The sequence below is a fragment of the Danio rerio genome, chromosome 1 (genome assembly GCF_049306965.1).
Source record: "Danio rerio strain Tuebingen ecotype United States chromosome 1, GRCz12tu, whole genome shotgun sequence".
Lineage (NCBI taxonomy): Eukaryota > Metazoa > Chordata > Actinopteri > Cypriniformes > Danionidae > Danio > Danio rerio.
This window is the reverse complement of record NC_133176.1, coordinates 27081091-27096473: the sequence shown is the minus strand read 5'-3', so window position 1 is coordinate 27096473 and position 15383 is coordinate 27081091. Positions and strand designations below refer to the sequence as shown.

General features: G+C 34.7%; 1 protein-coding gene across 14 annotated transcripts in view; it reads left to right on the top strand.

Annotated features, from left to right (window-relative positions):
* arfip1 (ADP-ribosylation factor interacting protein 1 (arfaptin 1)) overlaps positions 1-15383 on the top strand; it is a 44019-nt gene that overhangs the window by 8742 nt on the left and 19894 nt on the right. For all 14 annotated transcript variants that reach the window (XR_012389358.1, XR_012389057.1, XR_012388525.1 and 11 more), the window contains 1 exon segment: positions 11043-11141. Coding sequence is in view for 11 of the 14 variants with exons in the window: in XM_073918684.1 (XP_073774785.1) it covers positions 11043-11141 (99 nt within the window). In the remaining 3 variants the exon portion in view is untranslated.

Sequence of the window (15383 nt, the reverse complement as noted above, 5' to 3'; positions counted from 1 at the left end):
AATTTAGTTTCGTATTATAAGTTTACCTGAATTTAATCTTTAAATATTGAGATGCTGTGTAGTTCATTAAATAAAAATATCCTGCTAGATTTAACTGCTTTGTTTACTGCAGTAACCAGGGAAACACTGTTATTCCTGCTGCTGTAAAGGCGCCACCTGCTGGATTAACACTTTTATTCAGTTTATAAACAGTTTTAGTTTAGTATTCGTTTCTTGCAATCAGTATTTAGTAAATATACTGCAAGTTAAAATGTCGGCAATGGTACTGGTTGAAACCTTAAGTGGTGATGAGGTCTTATAAAGTATGCAAAGAGTAGTTATTGTTTTTCAATCTCTGATTCATGTATGTACCCTGGTTTCTAAAAACATCAAAGTTTTGTTGATCACAAATGTGTGCTGTGCGCAGCCTAATTTGTGCTCTTTTTAGTTCCCTCATAAACAACAAGCTGTAGATTATCTAAAAAAGAAATTTAACCACATAGACAGATTCAGTGATAATCATAGACTGTAAAATATATAAACGTAGTATCCGTGACGTCACCCATAGGTTTCTGAAGAGCGCAAAAGAAGTCACAAGTAGGTGTGGCCAACCGTCGCCATTTTGTTCGCGGATCATCGCACTTACGGCGGGATACCAAACAAGGGCAAAGAGGCGGAGAGTGAGCGGAGCTACAGACACCTGCTGGCATTTTGCTTGAACCTGGCTTAGACACATTTTACTTTGGGAGAACGCTCAATACTTTATCACCTGCGACTCGTTTGTGTTCTGACCACATGTGCTTGGCTATACACTATATCAATTTAGACTTGTGTAAGTGTTTAGACTTTTATAAACATAGTTGAAATACATTGAGCCACTAAACATTGTTCTTATGACGTTTTTCTACAGGAGGAAAACGCGAATTACTTCCAAACACTTTAGATATAGTCTGTGTTAGCAAATGCAAGAATATTGATGAAATCTAGCATAACACTGTATAATAACGCTTCAGATGACTGTTCTAGAGCCTACAGCTAATCAATCTATCAGATTCTGGAGTGCATTACAGCTCTAAAGAACATTATAAATGATAAATGATCTTAAAAAAAACAAATGCATTAATAGAGATGGTTTACAATTATATAACTTCACTCACATGGGAAACGGAGGCCACGTGAATGGTTTGTGAGCACAATTAAGTGCACACAGCATCCTAAATCATCTGATAATTGTATGAAATAATCCCAAAAGGCATCTGACTTTGTAAAGCCACATAAAACAAAACAAAAATATGATGAATATGCCAAAATCAGTGGCTAATCTGCCGGAGTCAGCTGAGGTTAAGTGTCAATCAAGTGGCCACGCCCTCAATTATGCAAACTTAATATAACCTAATATAAAGGAAACTGATTAGTTATAAAATAATTCACCCCCCTCACAGTTGTCATGAAGGGTAATATTAGCTTTATGAACCAACATCGTTCTTTGTAGCAGGCTGTAAACACCTTTTTTCTGCTGTAAAGTTGGCCATTCTAACAGTGTGCTCAATTGAAATTTGCTGTATTATGGAGCCAGGACTAGCGGATTTTCGATGAATTGCAGTTTTAGTTACTTCAGTATTGGCCTCCCGAGGGAGAGCGGGAGGTTGCCGCTTGGTGATAATGGGGTTTGTTGTGGAAGTCATGCTATAATATATTTGTGTAGCCAGAATTGATGAAGCTTTTTGTTTACAGCAAGATTGCTGCTGGGGTCTGTTCTTCGTACGTGGATTACTCAGTTAGCTGGATTTGGTTATTGATGATTTGACATGATCCAGGATCGTTTCGTTCTTCAAAACTCATCTGAGAGTTGTTGTCATAGCAACAGTTCTGGTAGTTCAAACCTGATCGGGAGCAGGTTCATTTCATATAAACAGGATTAGATCGGGTCAGTTCAAGCAAAGATAATACTGAAAGAATGTACCAAATGCTGGTATTTTCTTACAGTAGCAATACACACTTGAGAAAATAGTAAATATATATTTAACTATATTTATATATTATATGTATATATTATATAAGTAAAAAAAAATGTGTATTAATTAAACTTATGCAATCTGCACTCAGAAATAAAAGTACAAAGACGGCCAGCTGGTGGTTCAAAGTGAATATATTGAATATGAAAAAAAATTATTGATATGAACGACAAACGCATACATGCACAATATTGGAAAAAGGATAATAATTTAGGCAGTCATGCATGTGTTTTGACTGCTAATATACCAGTTATTTGATGTTTCAAAAAAGTAGCAGATACCTTTAGAGATATCAAAATCCTTTTTTGATGCAAAATTATTTATACAGTTATTCCTTACGCCGATTAAAAAAAAAACTTGAGGATAAAAATTTTTCTAAATGTGGAACTAAATACATTGATCTGCATTGAAATACATGATGAATACTCTTGACACATGAAAGTGTAAAGCCTGCAGACCACAACAAACGTGGAAAGTTATTGCGTATTTAACAAACCGTTTAACTGCTAATTTAATGTAATTTTGCTCACATGGATAATTGAATATTACTCGGATGATGTCATTACGCTGCTGTGCGTCAACCAATCGTTACATTGCTGATCATGATTTCGAGGATCGATAGATCTGTCCTTCACAACACACGCAGTGATCTCAGATCAGTTTATCTAGACATTTTAATCTGATTCGCAAACTTGTTTGAAGAACCAAATTAGCCTGAGACCAGTTATTAAGATGAACAGATCCAGGATCTACCAAATCATCTAAGATCATTTAAGCGAGGTACGAAGAACGGACCCCTGTTCAGCAAAATAAATATGAAGGATTTATTTTATTTTAATTTTTGGTCATAGTATTGCATGCCTGTTTGCATAGTGTTAGGTAAGGTATTACACCAGGGTGAGACTTTGAAGCTGAAAGTCCTTGCAATCAACTTTTTGCCCCTATGTGGAATTGAAGCACAAAATTGACATTTGCTAGCACTCTTGTGTATTCTTTATAACCACAAGTCTAAATTTGACCTCACACACTTATAAATAACCAATTTAGTCTCTTTCAAATGAACATATTTATTTGTTTTATCAGTATGGTTATTTACCCGTTTTAGTACACAGTGCATTTGTATTTGCATTTCTTTGGTATCAAGAACAACTATCTGCACTTTTTCTAAGAATAGCGACCGTAAATTAGGTACTTGTCAGCAGTAACAAACTAACAGTGGTAAACTCAGTGCTGTACTATTTGCCAGATGGCAGGATTCAGATAGCTCATCAGCGTGTGCTGATAAGGAAATGGTACCTGAATATGTTATCTTGTCAGACGTCTTTGTTTTCTTTGTGATAACTGAGGTCTTTGCATAACTGGCCAAAAACATCATGGAATCCATATATCAAAAGAAGGTTCAATTTTATTTATTTTTTATTTATTTATTTGTTTATTTTACAGCTGAAACACATGCCTTGCTTTTAACTTTAAAACATGTTGATAATGCAAAAAAAAAGTAGTTATGTCATTTTTACTAACTCTAAATTCATCCTTCAAATTATTGACTTTTTGTCTAATTATCTAATGGATATATTGTATTTTAATTTTAACCAAACTGGACCATCTACAGAATAATTTTTTATGTTGATTTTTTTTTTTGTAATGTATTTATTTTTCGCTCCTTGTTAGGCCATGTTGGGCTTTCAGGAAATGAGTGAGCTGATACCATTATCAGATTTCTCCCTCAGAGATCAAAGTTTTTATCAATTGTTATAAATAAGTGGAAAGAGTACTGGAAGTACATGAAATTCCTCAACATACTAAAATAAGTCTCAGTAACATCTGGTTCATGCAGACTTTAAAGGGTTAAGATTGAAATAAGAAAAAAAAAATTAAATTGATCCGAGAAATATTGTTATGTACTTGTGACTGCTTTGGGAAATAACGCTCATCGTAGATGTCACAGGATGATTAATCGTAAAGGGCCGTGTAGTCTGGCTCATTTGTTTCCCACGACAAGTCAAGATTTTATCAAAAAAATAATTAGCAAAATTGGACATAGTGACTTTAGTTACCGACACTAAAAGTCATGTGATCTGACCGGGGCTTAACTGGAATTATACAATACTCCCAAGTTCACTTTTGTGGACCAAAATACCACAGTAAAAATGTATTTTTTGTCAAAGTTTTCCCCATCAGATTAGGGTGTGCGTTTACTATGGGCAATACAAGACTTTCATATTACACTGCTGACTCTAATGGCAATATGCCTTTCTGACCATAATAAACGCGCACCCTGACCTGTTGAAAGAAAGAAAGAACAAAGGTGAACAAGGTCGTTTTTACAGGTTTTTTGACACAAAATATTCATAAAGCTTCATATAATTACTCTCGAACCACTGAAGTCACGTGGAATGTTTTGAAAAAAGTTAGTTTCTGGACTCGTCTTTGTCTCTGGAACTTTGCTGTTTATGGAGGATTTATCTAAAATATCTTAATTTGTGTTGTGAAGATGAAAGATTATCTTGGGGGATTGGAACAAAATGTGAGGAATTCATGTGAATGTGAGTAATTCAAAAAACTTTTTTGTTTGCTGGATTTATTGTATTTATTACATACTTGTATTTGCACAATTAATTTGATATGGAAATAACCTGGGATGCTGGCATGGCATCAAACTAAAATATTGTATTTGCATGAACTTATATTTAATTTTTTGAGCAATTATTAGGCTAACCAAGCATGTTGTTTAAATGGAGATCTCATGATAGCAGCTTTGTCTTCAGGATGTCTGATCAGATTGCTGGAGTTTCTGTTGGTTTCTTTTTTAAAGTCTCTAAGCAACTAAACTCTAAAGGCCTCTTTTGCAGGGCTTGACCGATGCTGCTCTAATCATCAAATCTAGCGGTGACACATTGTGTGTGGTGTGCAGAGTTGTGACTTTGAAAGAAGGTGGAGGACGAATGAACTTGCGTAAAGCAAAATGTGATGCCACGTCTTGTAGATTTGAATCGCTCATAAGCGCAACAAGTGAGAACCAAGATTGTCATTTGATTAATCTGAGAGAGTTTAGCGTCACTGACCTCCTGGTGGGAAGGTATCAGGTGGCTTTGAAAGATTCATGCACTGTTATTGGACACTGTGTGCTGTTTTCACCTGCCGGACAAACAAGCGGCATGTCTTAAACATTCAAACCACTCTCAGCAGAACTTCAATGGTCTTTCTTTGTAGTTGCACATCAAGTCACAAGCAACAGCACTTTTGTTGAAATTAGTTATGTTGCTGATTTAAAAGGTTCTACCAAATGGTGAAAATGTTGTGGTTCTAATTAGGGCTGTGCAATTAATCGAAAAGTAATTGAAATCGTCCTTCAGAACCTATAATTGATTTGATTTTTCCAGAACATTTTTTTTTCAATTTCTTTCCCTGCGTGTCACGTGACCCCGCTCTGTTGAAGGCTGTTTCTGATTTCTACTTTGCAGCCACATCTGATCTCTGGTCAAGTTGGATGATGGACTTATTCTTGAGCCTTGTTTTGCACTACATTGATGATGATTGAATGCTGCATCAGAGATGCCTTTAGACGGCATATAAAATTTATCAGTGAACTATGAGGGCAAAAAAAATTAAATAAATAATTAAAATAATCGTCCATTAATTGTAATCGAGTTAAAATGTTCAATTAATCAAGATTTTGATTTTTAGACCAAATCAATTGTTAAACCAAAAGCAGTGATGTCTTGGATACAAAACGAGCTGTGACGTGATTAGTTACAACTGATTGTATCAAATATTGAATAAAACTAGACATTTACTTTTTTGTAGTTGACAAACCTACATCTAGATCAGGGGTGTCAAACTAATGGCCCGCGGGCCACATCAGGCCTGCATAACGAATTTAATGCGGCCCGCAAGATGATTCTGTGAGCTGCATTTTTTAATAAAATACACTGCTCTTCCGATATTGTCCACTGGATAGCGCAATAGCAAATTTATTTCAACCCATCCAGAAGCCTGAATCAGCATCAATTTGACAGCCATCTCAGAAAGAAAGACCTCACATCTTTTTTGCTATCCGTCCAAGAAAACTAAACCTTCATGATCGATTAACCAGTGGAAAATCTTCTCTCGCTCTGCACGTTTCTTACTGCTGGTTCTGTGTGTGCGCGATCTGTCACACACAGAAGTTCTCACATGCTCTACAGACCCACAGAGACGCGCCTTTTCCGCCAAAATGCATCCGACTGTACTTTCTAAATCTCCTAAAATGTCCAGGATTCAGGTTTTACTTTCGCAATCTAAAGTTGTCATTATTTGTTTGCGTTTTTGCATTACCATTTCGCAGCTGACTGTGCGCACGCAGCCGCGAGAAAAACATTAAATGATTAATCATTTAATAAACTAAAATAAAATTACATATTCAATGGCTACAAAATATTTGTACACTATTAGAAATGGTCATATAACTAATTTGCCTTATTTAAAGAATCCACACTTTTTATTCTAGTAGTTATTATAATTTTTTTGCAATGTCTATTTTTATTCATTTTTTCTGAGATTTATTACTTATTTGCTGTATATTTTATTAATTTAATGATTTTAATTTATTACATACTTTATACATATATAAAATGTTTTGATGATACTGTAAATGTCATTCCAATATAGAAACTTCAGACAGAAAGAAAGAGAGAGAGTGAGTACCCTTTAACTTTCAGTGGGTGCACATGGCTCCTAAATAGCATAAAAGTAAGAGAAATGGTGGATTTCTATTATTTCAACAGCCTTTTTAAAATAACTTTATTCCATTGAAAAGAAAAGGTGTATAACAGTGTCATAATAAAAAAATATCAAGTTAAAAATCACATCATTTTTTGTTTGTCGCATGAAGTTGACTATGTGCTGTGGGGAAAAAGGGGTTTTTCATGTTTCATCAGTATATTTCAAACCTGTGGGAAGCGCTGCACACTGAGGTGATCTCACGAGGAAATGTAACTATTTTACGTTTTGTCAGATTAGTGGCTATTTTGTACAAGTTCAGCCGTATGAAAGTGTACCATTTGAAAAAGGAGGCATGGTACCCAACCACACCACTAACAATACCCCAGCCCCCCTCCCCTTGGGGTCCGGCCCACTTGAGAACAGATTTTATTCCATGCGGCTCCTGAGCTAAAATGAGTTTGACACCCCTGATCTAGATGAATGTTCTAATAACTACTGGATAACATCATAAGCCAAATAAAAGACTTAGGAGAGGCAATTCCAGTCAGATCAAAATATACTTTATACCAGTGGTATACTGTACCTCCTCAAAAAAAAATGTCTCTCCAAGTACCACCATGATGATAAGGCAGATTAATTACTATTGTTTATTATAGTCAGCCACTTTAAACATTATTAAAAGTTTGAACATTAACACTTTACTGTGCTTAAAGGTAAAACAAACTAACAAAACAAAAAGTCAACATTTAAAATGTGCTTTTTAAGTTAGTAAAATGGTTGGCTACTGTTCTTAAAGTAAAAAGAAAACTGCTGTACTTAAATGTAAAGTGTCAACAAATAGTAATCTATTGATCAACCTGAACATGTTGCTTGGACCTTATAAATGTAGGATAATTGTCATCATATTCATATATAAACCATTTTTGATAAATGTTGAAATATGTTGCATGTACACATATTAGTACATCTTTGAAATCTAAACATTAACTTGTATTTTAAAATAAATGATTTTGAATCACATATTTATATTAGAAATTAGATCTGCATGTCCTGTATATTACGTGTCAGAAAAGTGAGTGACTATATGCATAAATACACTGCTTGACCAATTCGTACATGATTTATCCATTCATACATGCACAATTTCGTTGATTTGAGATCTCATCTTAACTGGACCATGGAGTTTAACCGCACACAGAGACTAACGTTTAATTTGGCTATATTCTAACTCCAAGTTTCTAGCAAGGCAAAGTTGCTTGAGTCTATGTTCTGTGTCCCGCAACATTTGAATCACATCCAGATAAATTAGCCTAAATCTGAAAAATTATTCAAAAGCCACGCTGGTTTACAAAACAAATAACATTTATATTTCAATAACGCACATTATTTTACACAACTACGAGCACACATTTAACACTTAATAATTATTTTACCAATGATTTATTCATAAGAGTATACAAAATTATATTGACCACAATCAGTAACCGGTCATAACCTGAAAACAATCAGCTTATTTGTTACTTTTAGTTTAGTTTAGTTTAGTTTGGTGTATGTGTGTCTATTGACCATTTGCAATAATTGTTGATTTTGTATAATGAATTGTTTAAATGATTGTGAAGATTAACTTAGGAGATAAAGTTAATGCCCACATAAAGTAAGACGGCTAGATAAAAAAAGTAACACTTGCGATATTGCAAAAAAAAAAAATAAATAAAAGAAAAAGAGATAATTAGTCTGCCGTTATTACTGAAACGAGTATATTCCATACAAAGAGTGAAGCAGATTGGTTAGTTCTACTCACTCGCGGCATTGAGAAAAGTTTAAATGTTTTTCAGCTAGGTTTACAAGAAAAATGCATGTGTTCCATGTGCGTGCTGTTAGCACACCACGTGCACATCGCTCCTGTTGAAAATGACAAACTTACACCCTAAGCTTATTGGCATTACTTCTAAAGCGCATGTTGAACTTTTATTTTAATCGTTATTGAAAATGGTGTTCTTTCAATAAGTATTGATGCCGATTTTATCGCCCAGCCCTTTTTGATAAATGGTAAATTTTGACAAATCTGTTTATTATTTTGCTCTGTTTTTACATTCTCATGATAAAACTACTAAAAATCTGGACATTTTCAGCTCATATTTTAGAATTTTAAAATTGTCTAATTTTATTAACAACTCAAAGTTACCATTTTCTTGTTGAGTCAATTATTTATTAAGTAAAGTTTTAAAAATCTTTATCATTGGCACTTTAAAAAATTGAAATGAAAATAGTTTATTTTCAAATAGATATATTTGTTTCCAATATTCAATCTTTAATCAGCTATAGGCCTTGTGACTCTTCCACAGGAAAAAGTATCACTGTCCGTCTCCACTCTCACTACATCGCACATCTGTGCTCATTGGTCAGATCAGTTATCTTTACTATATAGTCGCTGGTTTAATTGGTCACATTGTCTGTCTTAAGTTTGTCTCTTCAGTAAAAGTGCAGGGCATAAATACCCCTTAGAAATCCTTCTGTGTAGTTTTTGGTTCTCATATAAACACAGACCATAGACTGACTGTAATGCAGAGGGCTTAAGTCTTTCATAAGAACATTTAAAGACTGTCTACAAAGCAATCTACTTAGTCACTTGGCACAGCTTTCTGATACAGTGTCACATAGGCTTGATCTTGTTAATCAGTTTTCACTGGCCTCCTCTTACTTTCCTTTTTAGAATTGTACATTTGATTTGATTGTTAGCTCTTCATGTTCACCCCTCCCTTATTTTGTTTATTTATTTACTTAATTACTTGCTTATCTACCTTCTTCTCTGGGGATTTGTTAAATACTGCTTGTTATTCAGTAGAGGTTGGAACTTTATTGTTGAGGTAATCCTGGGACATTTGTTCAGCCTGATCTTAACTCCACCAACTGTCACGTTGTGCTTGGTCGCTAGGATATTTTACCCCAGAAGAATTATAGAGGAACTTTTATTCATTACATTACTTTTTTTTATAGACAAAAAGATTTCCAAGAGATTTACATTTTAAATATGTTAATGTTATTATTCCCTTTATTCATTTATTCTATCATTGGTCTGCACATTATTGGAAAACATGACGTAAAATAGCAGAGGTGTGTGTGTGTGTGTGTGTGTGTGTGTGTGTGTGTGTGTGTGTGTGTGTGTGTGTGTGTGTGTGTGTGTGCGCGTGTGTGCGCGTGTGTGCGCGTGTGTGCGCGTGTGTGCGCGTGTGTGTGCGCGTGTGTGCGCGTGTGTGCGCGTGTGTGCGCGTGTGTGCGCGTGTGTGTGCGCGTGTGTGTGTGCGCGTGCATGTTTTTTTTTTTATCGCAAAATTGTCCGCAAATTTCTGAAAAAATTTGTCATTTTTAAATCGCAATCAAATGAATGATTATATATATATTTAAAGTACATATTAAAAAATAATATTTTTTTTATGTATTTCCATTTTTTCATTTTAAATACAAATATAAAGCTTTTTTTTATCAGCAGCGATTCATTAGTATCACCTGATTTAATGCTCTAGAAGCATTTCCTATCAATGCTATTGTTCTATTAATGTTTTTGTTAAAGGAAAAAGTGTCAAATCTGTTTAAAAAATCTTAATCTCATGTGTTTATATGTGGCTCCTTAGAGATAATAATGTGTAAGATATCAATCCCAAACTGATAAAAATGATTAGCTGACGACAGTGAAATAGGATGCGTCTGAAACTGCATACTTCTATACTGTAAATTATGCTAAAATCAGTATGCGAGCCGAGTATAGTATGCCCCAATTCACAGAATTCGAAAATCAGTATGTGAAAAGTACCTGGATTACTACTTCCGGCAAGATTCTAAAGTGCGCATCCCATGATGTCCTGCTAGAGAATTCATGAATAGGAGTGAAGTGAAGCAACTGACGCAGGTAGGTCGCGTGATAATGACAATATGGCAGATGTAGTACGTCCGAATCCCATTCATACTTTTCAAATTCATACTGTATAGAACATACTTTTCTAATAGCCGAGTAGTACGTTTAAACTCAAATACAGTACCTACTGAGAAGTAGGCGGTTTCGGACGCAGCTATGTTTATACTTGTTTTTGATTTCACTACCAATTCTGCTTCCCTGTTGCTATTCAGTCATTTTTCCAAAGCAGCAGATGACCCAATCGTATTCATTCTTTATAGATGTCTCATTTTCTTTGCTTGTGGTGCTGCGGTAAGTCTTCACAAGCCTAGACGGGCCCTGACAATTACGCAAAGCTTTCTGGTGGTGGTTGCAGCTCTGCATCAGAACTCTCCGCTTGACTGTTTTAAACAGTTTTTATGTGTTAGTTATTGATGCTGTGTGTGTTAAAGGTGGCTATGGCAGAGGATGCCCGCAGAAGCCCGGCTGCTCAAATCTCAGTCACCAGAAACGGAGAAGCAGACAAGAGTCACGAGGACGTGTTTCAGAGGGTAAGACATCTTACATGGAGCAAACCAGGCATCAACTCACAATGGTGGCATTTGAGCAAAGAATGTTTAGACATGAATGTTTCCCAAGTATAATGACCTGATGACACTTAATGACACGCATCCTCTTTTCAGTGTTTCTCATGACTGTAGTTATGCTCCTAATTATTGGAAAGGTTGAACAGACTATTTTATTGTTAAAGCATACATTTCACAGAATAATAGGAACAGGACATGCATGCAAAATAAAAACCTGGTTAAAAGTTTTGTTTTTTAAATGAGAAAAATATATTTAAAAAAGTTTAAACTGACTAAAATATATTTAATCAATAGTTAAAGCTAATACATTGGTTTCAAATGATTGCTAAAATCAAAGTTTTAGCAGCATTAGTCTAGTCTGCCTAAACTGATACTTTTGAGCCACAAAATTATTTAATACGAATATTTTAATTGCGTTAATATATTTCTTTTGATCATTTGATTGTTAGCATGAATGCAAGATTTGCATCATGCAATTAATATTACATTAGCTTTCTACCAGCTCTGAAGTCTTTCCTCTCAAGTTACATGTCATTTTGGGTGTTTAATTGTTACATTTTCAACTTTAACTGCAGTTTGGCAGTTTCACTTTCATTCAGTAACATATTTTTTGTGGCCCTATGACAAACTGAGGTATTGGATGCAAGTATTAAGGAAGGACTGATTGAAGAGTTGTTTTAATGGTATTTGGAACCACACGCCGAATGAAAAGAAAAAAACCTTAAGGTCACTGCTTTAAATTGCTGTTTACATGGTAGACTCTTAATCAGAGTGCTGTCTCAATCATATTAAAATCGCAGCATTAGTGTCCAAGTTTAACATACAGTACTCTGAACATGAAAGTGCCAGAAGATGTTGCAAGCAGGGCCGGATTAACACAAGGGCTAGGTGGGGCTGAAGCCCCAGGGCCCACGGATGAAGAGGGCTCTTGATTGGCTGAAGCACCATTAATTTGCACAATGACGTGGCAAACACCTCTTTGCTTTATGCTTTCTCTAGTCGATAATTTAGAGTATTCCTTTCGATTCGCTACTGTTCAAAATAGTGACACCTAGGGATGGGTACCAAAACTTGGTACTTTATCAGTATTGGTGCTAAATTATAAAGGACCGAATGATCGATAAGCTCTGACATTATTGGTTATGCTATCGGTAATGGAGAATTGTTGCTGAATAAACATTACTTGGTTGCATAATTTAACTGACCAACCATTTCTAATTTGCCATATTCCATATTCGTCTGCACAGTTGGCAATCTCACATGAGAAATGCTCTTATTTCTCGCAAGCGCGTCAAGTTTAAAAGCCTTCGCTGAGTGCGCACGCACAGCCGAGAACTGTGGAGACTCGCGCTAAACACACACCTAGCTCGCAACAGACTTGCACACGCACAGCTTTTTAGTTTGCGGAGTAAACCAAACGGGTTGTATTTCCCGATTGGCCAGCGACAGTGCCCGTTGCAACAAATGCAACAAGTTGTTTTCTTGTATAAGCGGAAACGCAAGCAATCTGGCTAAGTGAAAGTATCTTTGAAAAGTGAATTAACTGCAGAGAGACAAATTAAAAGTTATTGACTGCTACTAACAGTAACGTCACATCATCCTCATTGTTATGCCAATCACCTAAATTAGTAAAACATTAATAGTTAAATAAACGCACACATTTAGTTGCAAGGAAAACAGTATTTTTTTTCTGCAGTAGCCTAAATAAATCTTAAACATTAAAAATGCTTTTACATCAGCTGTATTTACAAATATAGCCTATGAATAGCCTAATAATAAACTATGCTTATTAAGAAATTGTAATAAAAAACTGCTTATTTTTGCTTTGCAAGATGCTCCAAAACTGTGTTTAAAACACAGTTAACTCCCAAAACACTGTTAACTCATGTATGCGAAATAAACATAATAAACATTATCTCATTTACTTGCATTTTGCAACTCAATGAGGGTATTTTCAACTACTGGGAGCAAGAAACCAAGAAAGATCCCGACTTTTGCCTGAAAAGGCAAACATGTTGAATTTTCTACATGTAAGGTAATAATAGGTAATAATAAAGGTATTAATATAATAATAGAAGTAATAAAAAGGTAATAATAAAACAAATTGTTGTTTATTCGGTTAAATTTCTTAAGTTTTTTTTTTTTCATAAAAATCAAAAAACACTACAAAAGTACAGATAAAAGAACGGTTAATGTACCGAACAGATAAATGGTATCGATAAAAGTAGTAATACTGTTAAAACCTAAGGAATATCCATCCCTAGTGACACTGGTGCTAAACTGGGACTCGGAGTGGCTGTAGCCTAATCACAATATTAAATAATGTTAGCCCTGTTTAAGTCAGAACTGTCACGTCAAAGGTAGGCTAACCAAGCTTGTCGTAGAACAAAAAATAAAATTCAAACAGTCTTCATAATTGATTAACTTGTACATGTAGTAACAAAAGCTGGGATAGGCAGAATCATGCTGAATGGACTCGTAACTGAAGCACAGTTTTGTTGAGAAACAAGCAACTTTTGTAAAGCATCTGCTTTATGTTGGTGTGTCAGAATCCTTGCTTGTATACAATAGCCATACTTTAAAATGCTTAGTTTAAGCAAATTTGATGAACGAGATCATGCGTGTTGATGAATCTGAAGGGAGTTGATCACTGGATGCGCTGTGCTGCATGCTTTGCCTTCTATATCTTAGCAACAAGAACAAATGCCTAACATCGCAGACATTGTCTGTATTCCTCAAAGTTGTTTAGAATTAAATGTTTAAAGATGTTGTGACACAATGTGTACTTATGTGTGCTTTAGTGCACCTGATGCTTCTTACGTCCTTGTCACAACATTTAAACATTTAATTGATGCTCATTAAACAGTTTTGGTGTTGTCATTGTTGTCAGTTACAAAAAAATATTATAATAAAAAATCGTAATATTTTGTGGAAGCTGTCATAAACTATGGTTCAAGTTTTTTTGCATTAAATTAAAGTTTTGAATAATAAAAAAATAACAATATTTCATATAAGTACTGTTCATTGACATTATTATTAAGGAAAAAAAGAATTTAACAACTCAATCTATTGATCGCTAATAGAAAAAAATATTAAATAATAATCAAAATAAATATAACAAATTATATCATAGTGTTCAAATTAGTCAAGTTTTAAAAACATGCATTGCACCAATAATAATAATTACTTTTTTTATTGTTTTACTTGTTTAATTTGGTACACTAAATAATCATGCTACTGCTCTTATTCTACAACCAGTACACTATATTTCATAAGACCTGAGGTTTTTATTATGGTTTGTTATTTTATGGATAATGTTGGTTTGTTAAAGGGATAGATCACACAAAAATAAAAATGTACTCACTATTTACTCACCTCATGTGCTTCCAAATACTTAAGTTTCTTTATTCTGTTTAACAGAAAAGAAGATATTTTGAAGAAAGCTCGAAACCTGTAACCACTGACTTCCATAGATGGAAAAACAAACACTATGGAAGTCAATAGTTACTGGTTTCCAGCTTTCTTCAAATTATCCTCTTTTGTGTTCAACAGATGAAAGAAAGGCAAACAGGTTCGGAACCAGTGAAGGGTGAGTAAATGATGAAAGAATTTTCAGGTTTGGGTGTTCTATCCCTTTAAGCTCCACCTCCAGTTTCATGCAACCAGGTTGCCATTCATTGAGCTTGACTTCTCCCTATGAGCCTCACAAAAGTGTATTGGCTTTCAGGCAGCCAGTGAGCTCAAGGCTGAGTATTTAACTAAAAGAGTGTTGTGTCTATAGCAACAGTCTATATACTTAAACTGACTAACAGCTTCTATAATGTCACACTGCGAACATTGTGAAGAACGATTCAGAAACTGCAAAGCCATGCTGGTAGTATTTTGGGCCTTCTTCACATTACTTAGAAGCAAATAACATAATTAAAAAAGAATCTCTTAAAGTGCACACTATTTGGGTATCAGGTGTTGCACACTAGTATTTTGAAAGGTACCTATGACTGCTTCTACCCCTGGTTTAAGCTGAATTTGGTGCTGCCAGTTGTATACAGTGTTAAACAATCAAGCTAGAATGATACACCATGTTGTTTAGCAACAGACATCCAGTCATAAATAAATTAGTTCTTACTTCATAATATTTTCATGAACTTTGTACAGTTCAGAAACTTTCAGTGTCTGAAAGAAAAAAAAATAAAATAAAAAAACTTT